We start from the raw sequence: 21595 nt of genomic DNA, 5'->3' as shown, positions 1-21595 counted from the left end.
TATATAGCAAATACTATCCACATTCCATCAGGGGCTCGTTCACCTGCACATCTACCAATGTGATATATGCCATCATGTGCCAGCAATGCCCCTCTGCCATGTACATTGGCCAAACCGGACAGTCTCTACGCAAAAGAATTAATGGACACAAATCTGACATCAGGAATCAAAATACTCAAAAACCAGTGGGAGAACACTTTAACCTGTCTGGTCATTCAGTGACAGACCTGCGGGTGGCTACATTACAACAGAAAAACTTCAAAAACAGACTCCAACGAGAGACTGCTGAGCTAGAATTGATATGCAAACTAGACACAATCAACTCCGGTTTGAATAAGGACTGGGAATGGCTGAGCCATTACAAACATTGAATCTATCTCCCCTTGTAAGTATTCTCACACTTCTTATCAAACTGTCTGTACTGGGCTAGCTTGATTATCACTTCAAAAGTTTTTTTTCTCTTAATTAATTGGCCTCTCAGAGTTGGTAAGACAACTCCCACCTGTTTATGCTCTCTGTATGTGTGTATATATATCTCCTCAATATATGTTCCATTCTATATGCATCCGAAGAAGTGGGCTGTAGTCCACGAAAGCTTATGCTCTAATAAATTTGTTAGTCTCTAAGGTGCCACAAGTACTCCTGTTTTTCTTTTTGTGGATACAGACTAACACGGCTGCTACTCTGAAACCTATCCACATTCCGTGACTTTCTACAACTTCTGTGACTTCCACAGCTGCAGTAGCCGGTGCGGCAGGCCAACGGCCGCCCGAGCAGCTGGCCCGCTACACCAACTGCTGCTGGAGCAGCCCCGGGGCCAGCTGCACCAGCTGCTGCTCAGGCGGCCCCAGGCAGCGCTCCAACAGTGGCCAGAGTGGCTGGCCCTGGGGACCGCCCCAACAGCAGCGGTTTCAGGGGTGGCTTCGGGAACCACCCGAGAAGCAGCCCTGGGAAGTGCCCAAGCATTGGTCCCAGGGGTGGCTCCAGGGACTGCCCTAGCAGCAGCGGTCCTGGGGGCAGCTGGAGCAGTGGCCCCGGAGGTGGCCCTGGAAGCCATCCAGAGAGTGGTCCCTGGGGGCCTCAGAGCAGTGGGGCCCAGGAGCAGGGATTTAGTAATGGGTACTTATAGTAAAAGTCAGGGACAGGTCATGGGCCATGATTTTTTGTTTATCCCCCATGACCTGTCCATGACTTTTACTAAAAATACCCATGACTAAATCTTAGTCTTACTTATGAGATCAAAACTGAATGGACACATTTTCAAAAATGTGACTTTGGGTGCCCAGTTTAAGACACCTTAATGGGAGCATATTTTCAGGTCCCTTAAAGGCAAGGTCCCCAAACTGTGGGGCATAAACCTTTGGGGGGGTTGCAGCGGGGCCCAGGCCAGCCCCCATGGGAGGGGGGGGGACAGGGTTGGAGTGCCATCCAGCCCCTTCCTGCCCCCAGCTGTGCTCCGGTCCCGCCTGCAGCAATGTTCCCGGCCCCATGCCTGGCCCCGCTCCCTGCCCCAAACGCACCCCTAGTCTCAGTCCCTTTATCCATGTCCTTGCCCCACACCCCTTCAGCCGCAGCCCCATTCCCAGCCTCGGCTATGGGGAGGCGCGGGATAATAGACAGGAGTAACAGGGGCGCGAAAGTTTGGGGACTACTGCTTTAAGGTGTCTCAAGTTCAGCACCAAAAATTTAAAGTATGCAAAATTGCTAGTCATTTTTGAAAATTTAGACCAGAGCAATTTGAAATCTATATAATCTGCTTAGTTCGTCCGCTGTGGTATTCATCACTCCGGGAAGATAGGCTGCTGATACCCGGATGTTGTTCGCAACGCACCAGTTCCAGAGTTTCATAGCCTCTGTGCATAGCGAATGGGATCGAGCTCCTCCCTACCTGTTCACATAGAACATGCATGCAATATTGTCTGTCATTATGCGTACGTGTTGATTCTTGATTAGTGGCAGGAAGTGATGACATGCATTGCGAATGGCTCGAAGTTCTAGGACATTTATATGGAGAGAGGTCTCGGTTGAAGACCAAAGTCCCTGGACTGTGTGGTGAGACATGTGTGCACCCCAGCCTGAAAGATGCTTTGGTCGTCAGTATGGGATGGAGCCTGCTGAAGAAAGGGGACTCCAGAGCAGAGGTTGGAGTGAATTGTCCACCACTGTAGGGAATCTTTGACTTGGACAGGTATGGGGAGAGTCTTGTTTAGAGGGTGCACATTCGGTCTGTACACCGTGGCCAACCACGCTTGGAAGCACCTCATGTATAGGCGTGCATTTTGGACGACAGAGGTGCACGAGGCCATGTGACCTAGTATTTGTAGGCAGTCTTGGACAGTCACCTGGGGACAGTTGCGAATCCTTGTGGCCAGTCGGCTTATAGAGTTGAAGCGGTCTGGTGGGAGAGATGCCAACCCCGTCCGGGAGTCGAGGTATGCCCCTATGAACTCCAGATGTTGGGTGGGGTATAATGTGGATTAGTTTTTGTTTATTTGCAGGCCTAAAGATAGAAAACAATCGACGGTAAGTCGTATGGATTGGAGAGCTTCGTCGAACATTGAAGCTTTGAGGAGGCAATCGTCTAGGTAAGGAAATATTATGACCCCTTGTTTTCTGATGTAGGCTGTAACTACGGCTAGGATCTTGGAAAAAACATGGGGGGCCGTGGACAGTCCGAAGGGGAGAACCCTGTATTGGAAATGTGTGGAGCCAAGAGTAAAACGTAGGAACCGTCTGTGGGACGGGTGTATAGTCACATGAAAATAGGCGTCCTGTAGGTCGAGGGCTGAAAACCAGTCGCCCTGCTCCAGCGCCGGGATTATAGTGGTGAGAACGACCATCTTGAACTTTTGCTTTCTGACAAATTTGTTGAGCCGCCTGAGGTCAAGGATTGGTCGCCATCCCCCATTTTTCTTCTCTGTTAAGAAATAATGGGAGTAAAAACCCTTTCCTCTGTGTCGTTCTGGCACAGATTCTACTGCTCCCAGTTGAAGGAGATGCTGCACTTCTTGGAAGAGTAGTCGCTCGTGAGATGAGTCCCTGAAGAGGGACGGGAAGGGTGGGTGGGTGGGAGGGAGGGAGAGGAAGGGGATGGCGTATCCAATTGTAACTACCTCTATGACCTACTTGTCGGATGTAATTTTCTGCCATCGATGAGAGAATGGTCGTAGGCAGTGTCCAAAGATAGGTGTGCCGGCTGAAGTGGGAACGCTGTTTTCTAAAACCTCGACCAATGCTTCAAATCTGCCTATTAGTTGGAGGGGGTTGCGGCGCCCCTGTAGAATTAGGACGACGACGCTGGAATCTTGGTCTTTCGCGTTGTTGTTGCTCCTGTGGTCTATAGGAGTGTTGTGTAAATGCGGGGTAGTGTGGACGTTGATAAGGTTGGTATCTATATTGCCGTCTTCTGGTCGCAGGTGGCTGGAGACCTATGGACCGGAGGGTTGCCCTTGCGTCCTTCATCGAATGAAGCACGTCGTTCGTGGTGGAGGCAAAAAGTTTTTCCCCGTCAAAGGGAAGATCTTCAATGGTGCTCTGAACCTCTCAAGGAAAGAAAGAGGAGGAGAGCCATGAATCCCGTCGCATGACCACTACTGTGGTGGTCGACCTTGCTGCAGTGTTAGCTACATCGAGGGCCGCTTGAAGAGCAGTACGTGATATGGTCTGTCCTTCGGAAACCAGAGCTGTGAACTGTTGTTTCTTCTGTTCTGGGATGTCATCAATAAAATCCATGAATTTATTAGAGTTTTTGTGGTCATATTTTGCAAGGACTGCAGTATAATTGGCTATGCGAAATTGTAGCGTCGAGGATGCACATACTTTACGGCCAAAGAGGTCCAGGCGTTTACTGTCCTTGTTGGCTGGAGTGGAGCGGGAGTACTGTTGCTTGTCCCTCTGGTTCGCTGCATCTACTACCAATGAGTTTGGCGCCGGATGGGTAAAAAGGAATTCAGAGCCCTTTGAAGGGATGACAACCTGTCCGCTTGTTTACAGGTAGGTAGGCTTGTGGCTGGAGTCTGCCAGATGGATTTAGCGGGTTCTAAAAGGGCTACGTCGATTGGTAATGCCACTCTAGAGGAAGAAGAGGGCTGTGAGATGTCTGTTAGCTCATGCTGTTGTTCAGTGACTTCCTCCAAGTTAATTCTCAAGTCACTGGCAGCTCTTTTAAGGAGGTCTTGGAATATTGCATAGTCATCCGACGGTGTTAGAGGAAGGGGAAGTAAGGCTTCCTCAGGCATTACGTCCGGCTCTGCTGGAATAGGAGCAGGACTCAGTTGTTCCTGGAAGTGTGACGGTGCTGCCTGGTATCTTGTGTCACCGGCAGGTCCATCAGGTGGCGGTGCTAGACCGGTGTTGCGCCTGGTCGAAGTGCCGTAGCGCATGTGTTCTCGAGGGTACGATGCCCATGGTGCCCAACATTGCCATGGTGGTGGGTAGGGCATAGGTGTTGCCATCCAGGGGTTCACTCCCCATGGAGCAGGATCCTGAGAATAGGCTGAGGTAGATTTTTTTTTGTAACCTCTGTTGATCTGGGTCTGGGAGTCTTGATATGGAGAAAAAACTCCCTGTGGATCATTTTCCTCCTCACTGGAGGAAGGTTGTTCAGATCCTGACTCAGGCATTGGATAAAAACAGGCATTTATCAGGGGAGACTGCAGAATAGGTGATACCAATAGATCTGCTGTATTAGTAAATTGAAAAGGTGAGGCTCCTGCGTGAGGTGAAAACTGTGGAGGAGGAGGTTGCTGTGAGGGAACATTCCTCTGAGCAGGGGTTTTGCTTTTGATCTCCCTGTCAGTCTGTGCCGCAGTTGCCGGTGCCGTGGTCGGTGCCGGGGAGGCAACATCAGCCTGCAGAAGGTCAGGCAGGGTGGGAAATGTCAGCACCGCGTCCGTCGCGGTGCCGAACGGTGCCATAAACAAGGCAGGCAACTGAAAGCCTGAAGCCTCGGCACCGGAGCCTCACGCCGCCGCCACAGCCTGAGGCGGCTTTCGTGCGGTGCCTGAGGAGCCCGGCTCTTCAAAAGTACTGAGGCGGGGAAGCACGGGCAGAGTAACAGTTGACCTGCCTGAAGAACTCATGTGCCTCACCAACTTCTTTGTTGGAGAGGTCTGCCCCTTTTTTGTAGATTTCTTCAGTTTTTTTGAAGCAGGGGGGCTGTGGCAGGCAGCAGAGCCGGAGTCAGCGCCTGGGTCTGAAACTGACCCGATAGACTTTTGCAGGAGGAGCAGTTTCAGTTTAAGCTCCCTGTCCTTCCGTGCCCTGGAACTGAGTTTGCTACAGTGGGCACATTTTTGGGGAATGTGGGTTTCCCCCAAGCACTTTATACATTGAGAGTGGCCATCAGAGAGCGGGATAGCGTCCTTACACGTAGAGCAGCGCTTAAAGCCTGTGGAGCCGGGCATGGTAGAAGCGGCTGCGGCTGAGAGAATTTTTTTTTTTTATAACAGATAGAACTAATGAACTACACTAGCAAGAACTGACAACAAACTAACTACTAGAATAGGTAATTGTAGCAAGAGTGAGGGATTTCCTAATGAGTCTGCTGAGCTCCGTCTCAGGCCGGGGACGGTAGAGAAGGAACTGAGGAGATTGGCCACGCATGCGTACTATTATCCTAGACTCACAGCAGGGGCAGCCTCTGCGCATGCGTGGCTAGTACGAGTACTGCTGCGAAAAATCTCCGAGCGAAGGCGCAGGGACGCACCAACACCTGGAGTGGAGCACTCACAGGGACATCTCTCGAAGAAGAACCTATCTTCTTGATTTGTGCCCTCAAGCTAGTGGTTAGATGTGCTGGTAACTCAGATTTGAATCAGCAACTGAACTACTAATATAAATGTTGCATTTCAACTACACTTCTGAAAATTGATCCGATAATACTAATCACAGTTCGCACACTGATTTAGGCTGTGAATGGTGAAGAAACAAGTAGATGTTTTTTCTTGGCTGCTCAGTCAGAATTATGTTACACTGTAGCTACAAAAGGATGCAACAGAGGCATTGCATTGGTGTTGACTAGTTACTGATGACAGACAATGGTCATATACCCAGCTGCTGTAAATCAGCATAGTTCCACTGATTTCATTGAGGCGATGCTGATTTTCACCTCTAAAAATATGGCCCTATATGCATTCTCCACTGAGCAGAATAGATGCTATAAAAGTGCACTATACCCATTAAAATTTTAAAGTGTGTTTAATCTGCCTTGCTTTCATTTATCCAGCATTTCTGATGAGAACATTCAGAAAGTATATCAACTGTACAAAGAAGTCTAAAGTCTATAAATGTGCTATTCAACAAAGTGCTTATCTTTCATGCTTAAATGCCTAAATTTCTCACTAGACAGTTTGGAAAATTACTTACATAATTGCTTTTTTGTGTAATACATAGTTAAGGAAAAATGTATTCACAATATTAAGTTATCCTAGGTGAAAGATGAACTGGTGCATGGATAATTTCTGAAGGAGTTACCTAAACTAAATTAACATATAATTCAAAAGCAAATCACATGGTACCAAAGCAATCAGTTTCCACTATGGGCCCAAATCTCTTCCTGGCGTGCATCAGGCCTGAGTAAATAAGCTTTTGTGGCTATCTGGGATGCGGAAGTGAGTTGGAATCTGAAATCACAGGCCCCTGTGTGATTGCTCCACACCCTCTAGTTCCTGCCAATAAGGGGTGGAGGGTGTCTAATGGATCTCTGTAGTCACAGATTCTGTGGCCATTTCCCAAGGGAGGCTGGAGTTCACAGGTTTGTACTGTGTGGGATCATCACATCTTTCACTTCCCTACCACTCTGAGTAGAGGAATCATACCAGTTTCAATGCATTCAACGCCTTCTGCTGCCCTTATTTCCTTGTTTGAGCTACAGGATTTGGATTTATGTACAAGCTTTTAATCACCAGTAATTAAAATTGCAATCTCTTGGAAAAACTAACTTCTTTAAAGAGTTTAACACAAGTGATAACTGAATTTTTAAAACAGCATATTAGTGCCACTCAGATTGTCTGAATTCACATTCATTTAATTAAACAGAACAATATATAAATGTTAAAATCACAGCAGACATTGATAGATAAAAAAATTGAAATATTTAAAATAACAAACAGGAAGTCATGAAACAATACTTTGATAGCATGCTAAATCCCAAGCTGATTATTCAATAAAACCACTATTTACAGTAACTTGCAAAGAGTCCTGACAAGTATGGAAAGATATGTTCCCTTTTCTAATGTTCAATTTTCATATAAAAAGTGTTTTCCTGTATGACAGAAGATAAGGAAAAGTAGAATTTCTCCTGAGGTTCTTTAGAAAGAAAAAAACCTTTCTAAATATATTCCTAGGTCCCAAACTATCAGTAAGAAATTATTCCATATCCGGTCATAAATTACATATCAGCGACTAAGTTGAGATAAATACTTTGAAGCTATTCCTTTTTATCATTATTATTAGATTACATTCTAGTTATAAACTGAGATGTACTTTAAGAGCCAACTAACATCAAATTTGCCTATGTCTAGAGAAGAGTTGGGAAGATATCTTAGCTTCCGTTCAGTACTACCCATAGTTTCTGACAATATGAGCCAGATCACTTCAACAGTGAGTCTGTGTCGGTCTATAGATTTAACCTGGATCAATTTTTAAAAGCTAAAGCTGCGTTAAGTGTAAAGTTATTTTAAAATCTGTAACACTTTAGGAGCTAGTTAAGTGACGTCTTGTCCAGGGAAAGCAGTAATGTCTCTTTTGGTTTTAATCAATTTATTGGATTCCCTCATTTATTCACAGATCAGCTGTGGATAGCTGCTGTGCCACCTTCTCTACTCTTGCCTACGAAGGTGTCTCCTCTGTGAGTTGGAGAGACTGCCTTTAGGATTAAAAGGGTAGTTTAGTCTTTATTTCCTTACACTGCATGGCTGGTTCTGAACTAATACCTTATCTGTAACATATAATATCTCATTAATTAATATCCTCAGTAATTAATTCAAATGAGCATGGCAATAGTAAAAAAATCTAGGACAAATTCTGATAATGCATTTGTCTTCCAAAATATGGAAAATATCACTGGGCATCCTCTAATAATGTAAACAGCATTAAGTGGAATACGGCATGAAATGAGGGCAAAAAAATATTTTCTAGGGGGAGAGGGAAATATTCATTTTGGCATTTTATTCTAAGTCTGTGGACAGAAACAGCCTGAATTTTTCTTTCTTGATGGGTCATTTCTCTTATGTTCAGCAGGATCACCCATTGAATATTGTGTGTTCAATACTGGATTCTGATTTTGGCATGTTCCAAATAAACAAACACAAACAACAAACCTATACTTATATTTCTCCAAACCTTGTTTATACCTCTTCCCCAAAGAGGCTAACCTTATAGTATGTGAAACATTTTATACTGAACATTAGCTGGAGGATTCTATTGAAAGACAAGTTAAGTCCTGTAGAGCTCTTAATATACCCAGGACTATTTTCTAAATTCATAAACCTCTGTACTTATTTTTGGTGACATTCAAAATAAGAACCCAAATAATGACCAATGTATCTGAAAAAGAGTGACAATTAAAACTACTGAGTGTTGTGTCTGATTTGACATAGGAAATATCACAAGGAAGGCTTCAGCAGTCAGGCCCACAGGACATGGATGATTGCTCTTTGTGACCCAACATCTGGGAAGATGATGATTTTCCACAAGAAGAATATAAAACTAAGCATGTGTTACTTTTTTGTATGATAATGGAAGGATGCCAACAGTACTTTTACATATGATTAATATTTTACATAATTTCATGATTAGTGATGGGGAAAACCTGTAAGTCTAAGTTTTGGTTAAGCACCAGAACATTAGAATACTTATTTGAAATTTATCCTAACACTTTGGTCTGGAAATCTTGTGAGATCAGGATTTTTCAGTAATTCCTAATTTCATCCAAGATGGAAGTACCATGATAAAAAAGTGCTTTGTTCACAGTGTTTCAGTAATTCCACATTCAGTCACCGCTGAAATCAGTGACCACTAAGATGTGAACATTTAAACAAACAAACAAAAAAGCAATACATTTACACCATAGTTTTTCAAATCTCAGAAAAGATCTAAGTTTGCTCTAGCTCCTAATTCCTCTGAACTTATCATCCAATTATGAGCCTGATTCTGCTCTCATACAAGGTTTCCACTGATGTAACTTCCTTGACTTCAGTGAAGTTACTCCAGTTTTTTGCTGCTGTCAGAGCAAAAAATCAGGTCCTATGACATCTAACTGACTTTAAGAAAATGTTCCAATAAGTGGATAATTGTTATCAAGTGTACTATAGGATATTTCTGTGTTAAGGATTTATAATGTGTTGGTGAACTAATTTCTGTTAATAGCCCCCAGTAATAGAGGTGCAAAGTCCTTCTCAAAATTCTGACTGATTTCAGAAGATAATCACTGGTGACAGTAATGCCTCCATGTACCATTTGCCACACTACTGAACAAACCTGTATCTCTTTTTATTTTGCTGAAAAGGGTCACATCTAAGTTATTCTTGAAGTACATGCATGCATGAATTTTTTTTGATAAAACCGTCTTTCCCAATGTTTATATGTGGGGTCAAATCATTCTCATCTTATTCATGCAAATAGCCATATTTACTTCAATGGGACTAAGTACGTGAAGAAAAGGGTTTGGCCTTAGGTTAATCGATTATAAAGTCAGAGACCGTCATCATCTAGTTTGATCTTGTGTATAACACCGGCCATAGGACTTCCCTGAAATAATTCTGTTTGAACTAGAGCACATTTTTTTTTAAATCCAATCTTGATTTTAAGATGTCCAGTGATGGAAAATCCACCACAAACCCTGGCAAATTGTTCCAATGGTTAATTATGCTCACCGTTACAAATGTGCACATTATTTTCAGTATGAATTTGTCTAGCTCAACTTCCAGCTACTAGATCTTGTTATACCTTTGTCTTTTAAATTGAAGAGCCCACCATCAAAGTTTTGTTCCCCATGTAGATACTTGATTAGTCTGTAAAGTCACCCCTTAACCTACTCTTGGTTAAGCTAAACCAATTGAGTTCCTGGAGTCTGTCACTAGAAGGCATATTTTCCTATCTTTTAATCATTCCTGTGGCTCTTCTCTGAATCCTCACTGATTTATCAACATCCGTCTTGAATTGTGGACATGAGAACTGGACACAGTATTGTATCAGCAGTCTCACCAGAGCCAAATACAAAGATAATATAATCTCTCTAGTTCTACTTGATATTCCCCTGTTCATACTTGCAAGGAATGCAAGTCTTTTTCAGAGTTACTGCTTCCCAGGATATAAGTTGGAAGACTAAGTATACTCTGTATTCTTTGTTCCTAGATGTATACATTTACAAGTGGCCATATTAAAATCCCTATTTTTTGAGTTTTGCCATTGACTTCAATGGAGCCAGGATTTCCCCCTTGATGTTTACATTCTTTTGTGCTTGCACCTAAAGACCTACCATACACCAGAACATGACCATCTTTTAATCAAGAACATAAAATATACCATCATAAGGCTTACATAAACATTTTCATGAAGCAAAACCTTCATGAACATAAGTGGTCACATATTCACATGGTAATAGTAGGAGACATGAGTGGTATCAGGATTTTACTTTTGTGAATCCATTGGCCCCAATGAAGTTTTGATATAGAGTTCAATGGGACCAAGACTAGGTGCTTAATGATGAAAGAACACCACCTCAATAGCTATTAACTTTGAATGTTTAAAATCGTTCAGCAAAACACTTCTAGGGTGAGATGATTAAATTATGCAAAGTATACCTGTTATCACTCAGATTTAACACTCTCAGCTTCTGCATCTGACCAATCTCATCAGGAAGAAATTCTAGCTTGTTAGAGCGCAGGGACATAACTGTTACGTTCTTACAGCTTCCAATCTATGGACATAAAAGACAAGAAGTTAGGATTCTCACTTTGCCAAAGTTTCTCACCACTAATTCTCCTTATCTGAAAAGGTGGCCTAATTATGTCTTTAAAATTAATGAATGAGGTAATGACTACTTATTGTGTACTTCTGAGATAATACTTTGAGCCAAACTGACTTCAGTGGGAGTAGAATCAGGTCCTTTACTTGATAAATGGCTTTTCAAGTTATAATTTAACCTATCTGCTATCAATAGCTTCCTGCTATATTAAGATGTATGTATACACATCACATTTCTTCACATAGTTTGATTAAAATGCTTTCTATTATCATAATGTGTTCATTAATGAAATACTCATTTCCAATTCTAGTTTTCCTATTTACATTGATATTGATATTAATAGTCAAGGGCATAAGCCCTCGGTTTACAATGTAAAATGACAAACAAAATGTGAGAGAGACAAGGTGAGTGAGATAACATCTTTTATTGGACCAACTTCTGTTGTTGAGAGACAAAGTTTTGGGTTAACTCACCCACCTTGTCTCTCTAATATCCTGGAACCAACCCAGCTACAACAACACTGCATACAAGCATTAGTAACAGGGTCAAATTCTGCTTGCCTTGCTCATGTGAGTGATATCACCTGTTCCATGGGAACAAGTGATTAAGGCAAGTAGGACTTGGTCTTCCATCTGGATCATTTATGACCCCATCCTGCAGAGTGAGAAAAAACTTCCATACACCTGCCATAACTTCAGTGGATGTTTTGTCTGAGTAAAGATTGCAAGGTTAGGCCCTTCATGTAAAACATACTAATGAATAATTTTAAAACAGAATCAGTTTCTCACTTCTCTAGGCAATTCAGACAGGAAATTCTCATCCACAGCTAATGTTCGCAGGCTATGAAGGTAACCAATGGTAGAAGGTAGGGACTCCAGTTCATTACAGCTGCAGTCAAATTCTTCTAATAGAGATAAACTGAAATTTTAAACACGTTGTTAGACTTTTTGAAAAAGTAAGAACACAAATTAACAGTTTCAAATCTCTGCAAGTTTATAGTGTCAGATTACTACATTTGCAAATCATATATTGAAAAAGTAACATTTATTATTCAGATTTTCACAGAACAAAAGATTGAAGATATAAATAATTATATACACCTAAGGGTATGCCTACACTACCCGCCGGATTGGCGGGCAGCGATCGATCCAGTGGGGATCGATTTATCGCATCTAGTTTAGATGTGATAAATCGACCGCCAAACTCTCTCCCGTTGACTCCTGTACTCCAGCGCAGCAGGAGGCGCAAGCAGAGTCGACTGGGTAGTGGCAACAGTCGACTCACCATGGTGAAGACACCACGGTAAGTCAATCTAAGTACGTCGACTTCAGCTATGTTATACACATAGCTGAAGTTGCGTAACTTAGATCAATCCCCCCCCCAGTGTAGACCAGAGCTAAGTATAGTTGAGTATTGGTAATACTACTAATATTGAGGTAATCCTATCTATTTATCTAAGGTAAAGCCGGCAAGGTATTTTTAAGAGATACCATTCTGTCCCATGCATTACTATTGTTGTTTATTATTTGTAGTGTAGAAATGCCTAGACTAGAGGCATCTGTCAAGGATCAGGGACCCACTGTTTTAGGCACTGGACATATGCACAAAAAAAGATGATAGGTGGGAAAAAAAACTGTTTGGTGAGAAGAAAGTATCTTTATACACTACTGAAAAAAGTATATTTTTCAGCTGATGTCACTGACACAAACTCTGATACAAAAAGCTGGTTAGTGGAGAGAGCCAAACATTGATCCAAATTCAACAAAGCCTGCTATAATTAGCCATTAAAGCAGAAGATGTATTCTTTGTAAGTATGCTTATCTTTCAAATTCTGACAGATTATCTTCTGAGATTGTTTCAAAACACAATATGGGATAGCCAATTGTATAGCAAAAATTAATACAAAAGCAAACAGAAATAAGTCATTTTTAAGAGTATTTGGCTATTACTTAAAGTACTTCAAGGTTTTCATGCCAAGTCTTTAATATAAAACTGCCTGATAAGTGGAACTGTGTAATGTGCGGAATACCTGATGTACTAAATACTAACATGCTCCCTTTATGAAAAAATAAATTATCTCAATATCTGCCCTGGATCATTGTTGTGCTGCACTTCTAAAAGCTCATAGCAATGTAAAAGGCTGTAGTGGAGATGAGAATCCCCACATGCATGCTTCAGAGGTACCTCGCCCATGTCAATCTAGCTATGATTGTAGAGTAAGAAATTTAAGGTTTAAAATATAAATAAGAGAAAAGTGAGGCCTAAGAATGTGACCTTCACTCGGGTGAACAGTGCTCACACTCATGGGTACAATTGCAATACTGAAGTCGATGACAGTTATAACTAAGCAATGGTTGCAGATCTGGACCTTTCAATATTTCTTTAAAATTATTTTTATCCATCTAAATTATTTAAAAAACTCTTCCAGCCTTCGAACTCTGAGAAATGTAATGCCTGCAGCAGCTAAGCTACACCCAGGGCCCAACTGGTTCTCAGCACTTTCCTGTAACTACCTGACCTCAATAGGTTGAAGGTCTGAAGCACATCACCCTTCCATGAGCCATATGGTGATTAATGAAGTGAATTGTGAGGAGAACAGCTGAAAGCTTTGCCAGATATTTTATTACAAGTTTTGTATCTGTCAACCTGTCTTTCAAACCAGACAAAGAGCAATATTTTGCAAAGATAATACTCAAACATGTTGGCCTAGTTCATTCAAAGTCTTTCCTGGCAGGAATAGGCATAGACCTGACAGAGGACCCTTGTAATGGAAAGTATAGTGGAAAGGATGCCATCTTGGAAGCTGCCCACAACCAGCTAGGGTTTGCCAGGTGATGTGCTGATTTAGCACAACTCCCCTGTCCTACTTAGACCTAGAATTGGGAACATTACAAACACTATCCTGCAAACAGTAAATTTCAAGAGCCACACAAGGGATGTCACTGAAACCTTAATAGGCAATGTAATTTTAGTTAAAAGGTACCATCTGACATATACATTCTCAACCTCTTTCCCTCTTGGTAACAATCAGGACAGAAATGAAGTTTGTGATAACAGAGGGAACACAGTCAAAGTGAGACTGGACTTAATCTAGCTATCCAACAGCTATACAACTGCTGTGTAACTTCGAAGTCTAATTTTCATTGTTCAGAGTTTGTGGAGGGAAGGTAACCTGGCCACAGCAGCTTATCATATGAATTTAGTTAGGGTTCTAATAACCTCATCAGTCACTGAGGCTCCACTCATTCTCCCTGGGTGTGCAGAGTATGAAGCAATGGACCTTTATGGGTCTTCTGTGTCCCCTGGAAACCATGGGGCTATGCCCAACACATGCTCTACCTGTACTAGAGAGAAGAGTAACCCATAGCTTAAGAAGTCCTCACTCTCATTATGTCATTTTCACCACATATTTGATCAATCATCCTAAAGTTGGGGAAGGATGGAATGGATAACAAAACATCAACTGATAAGATACTAGATGCTTGGTGGAAGAAGCCTGTAACTTAAAGAAGCCCTCTCTCACCATGATTTAGTTATTACTTCTCTGCATTGTTTCCCCCTCTTTCACTTGCTGCAGTTTTTCCTACTCTACTTTGACAGTGTAGATCCACCAGAAGGATAGCTACAGATGAGATAAATGAAGGGAAATTAATGCTTTTCAGTATTTCTGAGAGATGCATTTTTCCTCAAGTATTTTCTTGACTTCACCTATCATTTTTTTAAAAATGTATATTGTTTAAAGTAGTGGTTCTCAAAGCCGGTCCGCTGCTTGTTCAGGGAAAGACCCTGGTGGGCCGGGCCGGTTTGTTTACCTACTGTGTATGCAGGTTCGGCCGATCGCGGCTCCCACTGGCCACGGTTCGCTGCTCCAGGCTAATGGGGGCTGCGGGAAGGGCGGCCAGCACATCCCTCAGCGAACCGCAGCCAGTGGGAGCCGCGATTGGACAAGCCTGCGGACGTGGCAGGTAAACAAACTGGCCCAGCCCGCCAAGGGCTTTCCCTGAACAAGCAGCGGACCAGCTTTGAGAACTACTGGTTTAAAGCAACAAAGAATATTAGGAAAGTGGTGATGATCTGGTACTGAATATCACCAGGATATTTTAAAACGTTACCTCACATTGACGTGTAATTTGCATTAAGGAAGGTAGGTATCAGGCCTGAACCTACATTTTTTGCACACCAAAAACGCTCCCTGAAATTAGTGGGACTTTTGGGTGTGCCAGAAGTGCAGTTTGGGTCTCATCATATAATAAAACAACTTTGTTGATAAGCAGTTACCAATTTGTTTGATTTTGTGATAAGAACAACAGTGAACAATGTAGCTGTTTCACGTATATATGTTTGCTGTAGTAATTGCCAGGATTTATATGACATGCATTCTGGAAGCCACTCAAACAATATTCATTACATGAGTTACATCAGAATACTTTCTTACAATAGTTTGCATTCTACATGTGCTACAAAATACAAAGTTTTCCTTTGCTCTAGTATTTCCACCATACTGTATATGTGTACTAAGACCTGCTAAAAACAGTGTTTCCTGAAATTGGAAAGGATCTACCCAATTGCTTCTTTAGCACAGTAACACTTAGTTCCATGCTAGAAAGTCCGAACCCCAGGTCACTACTGCAGATATATTTTGCCATCCTGGGTGGGAACCAGACTCAGTAAACAAGGTAAGGCAGCTCTGACTGACAGAGCCAACCAGGAAGAAGTAGTGAAACAAGATTGGAGACGCAACCTAGCCTCATCTCCCTTTCTCCCTCTAACTCTCCATAAAGGACCAGCCACTCTGTGACACCATCCTTCCCATCTGACAAGTTAATTAGTTTTCTGCTCTCATTATGTCATTTTCAGCCAGCGTGTGTGCAAATATCTCCGGGTCATGAATGACACACATCTCTAGAGATGAGCGTTTTTATCTCTATGGGCTCAATCCAGCAAAGCACTTAAGCAATGGGAAACCATTGGGACTATTCAGAGTTCTTAAACACATGTTTAAATGCTTTGTTGGATTGAGGCCACACTGTTCAGCATCTCACAGGGTTGAACCCTAAATATCTCTTTGAATCTAGGCTGATAGTGACTACCCACCATCACCACCACCTTTTTGGCCCTAACTGCTTTGTTGGCAGTTCTATTAAGGCAAGTATCAAACAGTTGACAGACTGCTCTCTATGTCATTATAACATCTGGCTCCAGAGAGAGTCAGTTCTCTCTTCCTCATTGTTGATTTTTATATTACAATAACATGTTCCAGTGAGTACCATGGCTACCACTTTTTGAGAAAGACCCAGCAGGAAACTGTCTAAAGTAATGAATGAGTCAGAGAAGGGAAGCACAATTTGAAGTTATAGGTACAGTGCTCATTCTATGGAAGAAAATTACTTCACCTCTAGTGCTGCCAGGCCCCTAAATTTAACAAGCACAATCGTTCAAAAATGATGTAGCAGTATTAGCTGTCTATCCTAGTGTTCTGCAAATCCACCTCTTAGAGCTGCAGTATCTCTCTTTTGAGAGCTAATTAAGGCTTCTTGAGAAAAAGACGGTTACTCACCGTTGTAACTGTTGTTCTTCGAGATGTGTTGCTCATATCCATTCCATTAGGTGTGTGCGCGCCGCGTGCACGATCGTCGGAAGATTTTTACCCTAGCAACACCGGCGGGTCGGCTGTGGAGCCCCCTAGAGTGGCGCCTTCATGGCGCTGAATATATACCCCAGCCGACCCGGCGCCCCCTCAGTTCCTTCTTGCCGGCTACTCCGACAGTGGGGACGGGGGGCGGGTTTGGAATGGATATGAGCAACACATCTCGAAGAACAACAGTTACAACGGTGAGTAACCGTCTTTTCTTCTTCGAGTGCTTGCTCATATCCATTCCATTAGGTGACTCCCAAGCCCAACTTAGGTGGTGGGGTCGGAGTGAGACATTGCTGTGTGCAAAACCGCTGATCCGAAGGCAGCATCGTCCCTGGACTGCTGCACTAGTGCATAGTGAGCTGTAAACGTGTGGACTGATGACCAAACCGCCGCTCTACAAATGTCCTGGATCGGAACTTGCGCCAGGAAAGCAGTCGAGGAAGCTTGGGCCCTCGTGGAGTGAGCGGTGAGGTGCGGTGCTGAGACACCTGCCAGGTCATAGCAAGTCCGGATGCAAGACGTAATCCAGGAGGATAGGCGTTGTGAGGAGACCGGTGAGCCTTTCATTCGGTCGGCCACTGCAACGAAGAGTTGCGTCGTCTTTCTAAAGTGCCTTGTGCGGTCAATATAGAAGGCCAGGGCCCTGCGTACGTCCAGAGAATGCAAACGTTGATCCTGGCGAGTAGCATGTGGTTTAGGATGAAAGACCGGGAGAAATATATCCTGGTTGATATGAAATGGAGAAACCACCTTAGGGAGAAAGGCAGGATGTGGGCGGAGCTGCACTTTATCCTTATGGAAAACTGTGTAAGGGGGCTCGGATGTAAGCGCCCTGAGTTCAGAAACGCGCCTTGCTGAGGTGATGGCTACGAGGAAGGCTGTCTTCCAGGATAGGTACAGAAGTGAACAGGTGGCCAGTGGCTCGAATGGAGGACCTGTGAGCTTGGAGAGAACCAGGTTGAGGTCCCACGTCGGAACGGGCTGACGTTGTTGTGGGTACGTCCGGTCTAAGCCCTTGAGGAATCTAACGACCATCGGGTTAGAGAATACCGAGGATGCGAGTTCCCCTGGGTGAAAGGCCGATATAGCGGCCAGGTGAACTCTAATTGAAGATATCGCCAACCCCTGCTGCTTTAGGGAGAGGAGATACTCCAAAATGAGAGGAATAGGTGCCTGCAACGGGGACGTGGCTCGTTGTTCGCACCAACAGGAGAACCGCTTCCACTTGGCCAAGTATGTGGTCCGTGTTGAGGGCTTCCTACTGCTCAGCAGAATCTGTTGGACAGAGTGCGAGCACTGCTGCTCTGCCTGGGTGAACCATGGAGCAGCCACGCCGTGAGGTGGAGTGATTGCAGGTCGGGGTGACGCAGGCGGCCGTGGTCCTGAGAGATGAGGTCCGGGCATAATGGAAGCGGGATCGGTGTCTGAACCGAGAGCTCCAACAGTGTGGTGTACCAATGTTGTCTCGGCCACGCTGGGGCGATCAGAATCACCTGTGCCTGGTCTCTGCGCAATTTGAGCAGTACCTTGTGGACCAGAGGAAACGGAGGGAAGGCATAAAACAGGTGGTCCTTCCAGGGAAGGAGAAACGCGTCCGAGAGGGAGCCCGGAGCTCGACCTTGCAGGGAGCAGAACACGTGGCACTTCCTGTTGTCTCGAGATGCAAACAGGTCTATCTGGGGAAACCCCCACTTCTGGAAAACGGAATGTATGATGTCCGGACGGATAGACCACTCGTGTGTTTGAAAGGACCTGCTGAGTCGGTCCGCCAGAGTGTTCTGGACTCCAGGGAGGAACGATGCCGTGAGATGGATTGAGTGGGCGATGCAGAAGTCCCACAGGCGAATGGCCTCTTGGCATAGCATTGACGAACGTGCTCCTCCTTGCTTGTTGATGTAAAACATGGCGGTGGTGTTGTCGATGAGAACTAACACACAGCGGCCACGTAGGAGATTGAGAAATGCCTGGCACGCCAGGCGCACCGCCATCAGTTCCCGAACATTGATGTGCAGGGCTATCTGGGGTGCAGTCCACAGGCCCTGGGTATGGTGTTCGTTGAGATGGGCGCCCCAACCCAGGGATGAAGCGTCTGTGACCAGGTGCAGAGAGGGTTGTGGGGCGTGAAACGGCATCCCCTCGCAAACCACCTTGTGGTCTAGCCACCATGTGAGGGAGGTCAGGACCGAGTTCGGGACCGTGACCACCATGTTCAGGCTGTCCCGATGTGGGCGGTATCTTGATGACACCCAGGTCTGGAGTGGGCGAAGCCGAAGTCTGGCATGCCTGGTTACGTACGTGCAGGAAGCCATGTGACCCAGCAGGGTGAGGCACGACCTCACCGTGGTAGTTGGGAAGGCCTTGAGTCCTTGAATGAGGCTCGTGATGGTGCAAAAGCGATTGTCTGGCAGGATGGCTTGTGCACGTCTGGAGTCTAGAACCGCGCCGATGAATTCTATTCTCTGGGTAGGTTCTAGAGTGGATTTGTCCTTGTTGAGTAGGATACCCAACTTGTTGAATGTGTGCACTATTATGTGGACGTGATCTCGAACTTGTTCTTTGGTGCGACCGCGTACCAGCCAGTCGTCTAGGTACGGGAACACCTGTATCCCTTGCCGACGAAGGTACGCTGCCACGACAGCCATACATTTCGTGAACACCCTTGGGGCCGAGGATAGGCCGAAGGGAAGGACTGCAAATTGGTAGTGCACCTTGCTTACCACGAACCGCAGGAAGCGTCTGTGAGGCGGGTAAATTGCTATGTGAAAGTATGCATCTTTCATGTCGAGGGCGGCGAACCAGTCTCCAGGATCGAGGGAAGGGATAATGGCCCCCAAAGAGACCATGCGGAACTTCAACTTTACTACGAATTTGTTGAGTCCGCGCAAGTCCAAGATGGGTCGCAGACCTCCTTTGGACTTGGGAATGAGGAAGTAACGGGAATAGAATCCCCTGCCCCTTAACTCCACTGGAACCTCCTCTATGGCCCCCATAGCAAGGAGCGTGGAAACTTCCTGTATAAGAAGTTGCTCGTGAGAAGGGTCCCTGAAGAGGGACGGGGAAGGGGGGGAGGAGGGGGGGATTGAAGAAAACTGGATAGCATATCCCCTGTCCACCGTGCGAAGGACCCAACGGTCCGAAGTTATAAGGGACCAGGTCCGGTGGAAATGGGAAAGGCGATCCCGAAAGGATGGGGCTGGATCCTGTGGGATGACTGGGGTGCCGTCCTCGACCGCACCTTCAAAAGTTCTGCCTGGGGCCTGAAGGTGGTCTAGGTGGCCCCTGGTTCTGACCAGGTTGAGGGCCGGTCCACCTTCTTCTACCACCTCGCCCTCGCCTCCGGGTCGAGTCCTGTCTCTGACGGGGCGGGGGGGGGTAGAAGCGCTGAGGCTGCGGTCTAAATGGCCTGCGCTGAGGGCCCACAACATGCATCCCCAAGGAACGCATGATCGTCCTGGAGTCCTTGAGGCTCTGCAGGCGAGAGTCCGTCTTTTCGGAAAACAGCCCTTGTCCTTCAAAGGGCAGATCCTGCAGGGTTTGCTGCAGTTCCTGAGGCAGACCCGAAACCTGGAGCCAGGAGATCCTCCGCATAGCGATACCTGAGGCCAGGGTTCTCGCAGCAGAGTCCGCTATGTCTAAGGAGGCCTGTAAGGAGGTCCGAGCCACCTTCTTACCCTCCTCCACCAGGGCTCCAAACTCCTCCCTGGACTCTTGGGGAACCAACTCCTTGAACTTCCCCATAGAGTTCCAGGAGTTAAAGCTATAGCGGCTCAAGAGCGCCTGTTGATTAGCCGCTCTAAGTTGCAACCCTCCGGCTGAGTAAACTTTACGGCCGAATAAATCGAGGCACTTAGCCTCCTTCGATTTGGGCGCTGCGGCCTGCTGACCGTGGTGCTCCCTTGCGTTCACTGATGCCACCACCAGTGAACACGGCTGGGGGTGGGTATACAAGTACCCGTAGTCTTTAGACGGAACAAAGTATTTCCTTTCCACCCCTCTCGCCGTGGGTGGGATAGAGGCAGGAGTCTGCCATATCGTAGATACATTGGCTTGTATCGTGCGGATCAGGGGTAACGCCACCCTCGATGGGGCATCCGCTCCGAGGATATTCACGATGGGGTCGTGCACCTCCACTATCTCCTCCGCCTGCAGGTCCATATTACGGGCCATCCGACGCAGAAGATCTTGGTGAGCCCGAAGATCTATTGGAGGTGGACCTGTGCACGATGTGCCCGCCACTGCCTCATCCGGAGAGGAAGAGGAAGATGCCTCCGGTGGGACAGGATCCAAGGGAGGGTCCTGGGCTCCCTGCTCCTGGGCCGGAGCATCACCTGCGCTTGAGTCCAGGGCGTCAGGTGGTGCGGACACGGAAGCCTCCATGCCCCCTGGCGGAGGCCGAGAGATGGTGGACTCCGGGGCCCTTCTAACAGAGTGACCGGAGCGAGAGGTCGAAGCAACTGGAGCCCCTTGCGCCTGATGGTACGCCCACGGGGTCCAAAACGACCAGTGAGATGGGCCATGAGAATGGTCCTCTGTTATGTTCTGCCAATGGCCCAAGTCCTGTTCCTCGGCTTGCCCTTGAGGGGGGTATGCCGATCTCGAGAGGTCCTCCGAGGAGCGAGACCCCGATCTCGATGGCCATGGCGGTGCCGAGAGCGTCGAGACGATTCCCGTGGGCTGCGGTGCCGCACGGTGCCGGTCTGGAGATGATCTATCTCCACGCGGTGCCGGCGATCGGTGCCGGGACCGCGACCGGTGCCGATGACCTCGTCGGTACCGGGAGTCGGATCTGGACCTCGACGAGGACCTGGAGTATGCCCGGTACCGGGAGCGGCCTCTCGACGTCGAGCGGCGACCGTAGCGGTGCCGAGAACTACGTCTCGACGTTGATCGGTGCCGACGATCATAGCGGTGCCGAGACGTAGAGCGGTGCCGCGAAGAAGATCTTGGCCGCGAGTACGACCGGTGCCGAGGTGATATTCGGTGCCGGG

General features: G+C 45.9%; 1 protein-coding gene across 15 annotated transcripts in view; it reads right to left on the bottom strand.

The window, feature by feature from the left end:
* The window catches only part of LRRC7 (leucine rich repeat containing 7), a 349370-nt gene that overhangs the window by 83806 nt on the left and 243969 nt on the right, over positions 1-21595 (bottom strand). For all 15 annotated transcript variants that reach the window (XR_010589655.1, XR_010589656.1, XR_010589657.1 and 12 more), the window contains 2 exons: positions 11758-11887; positions 10806-10921 (listed from right to left, as the gene is read on the bottom strand). Coding sequence is in view for 12 of the 15 variants with exons in the window: in XM_008172560.4 (XP_008170782.1) it covers positions 10806-10921; positions 11758-11887 (246 nt within the window). In the remaining 3 variants the exon portion in view is untranslated. The remainder of the gene's footprint in view (positions 1-10805; positions 10922-11757; positions 11888-21595) is intronic.

The sequence above is a fragment of the Chrysemys picta genome, chromosome 8, assembly GCF_011386835.1.
Source record: "Chrysemys picta bellii isolate R12L10 chromosome 8, ASM1138683v2, whole genome shotgun sequence".
Classification (NCBI taxonomy): domain Eukaryota; kingdom Metazoa; phylum Chordata; order Testudines; family Emydidae; genus Chrysemys; species Chrysemys picta.
This window is presented reverse-complemented; position numbering and strand designations above follow the sequence as displayed.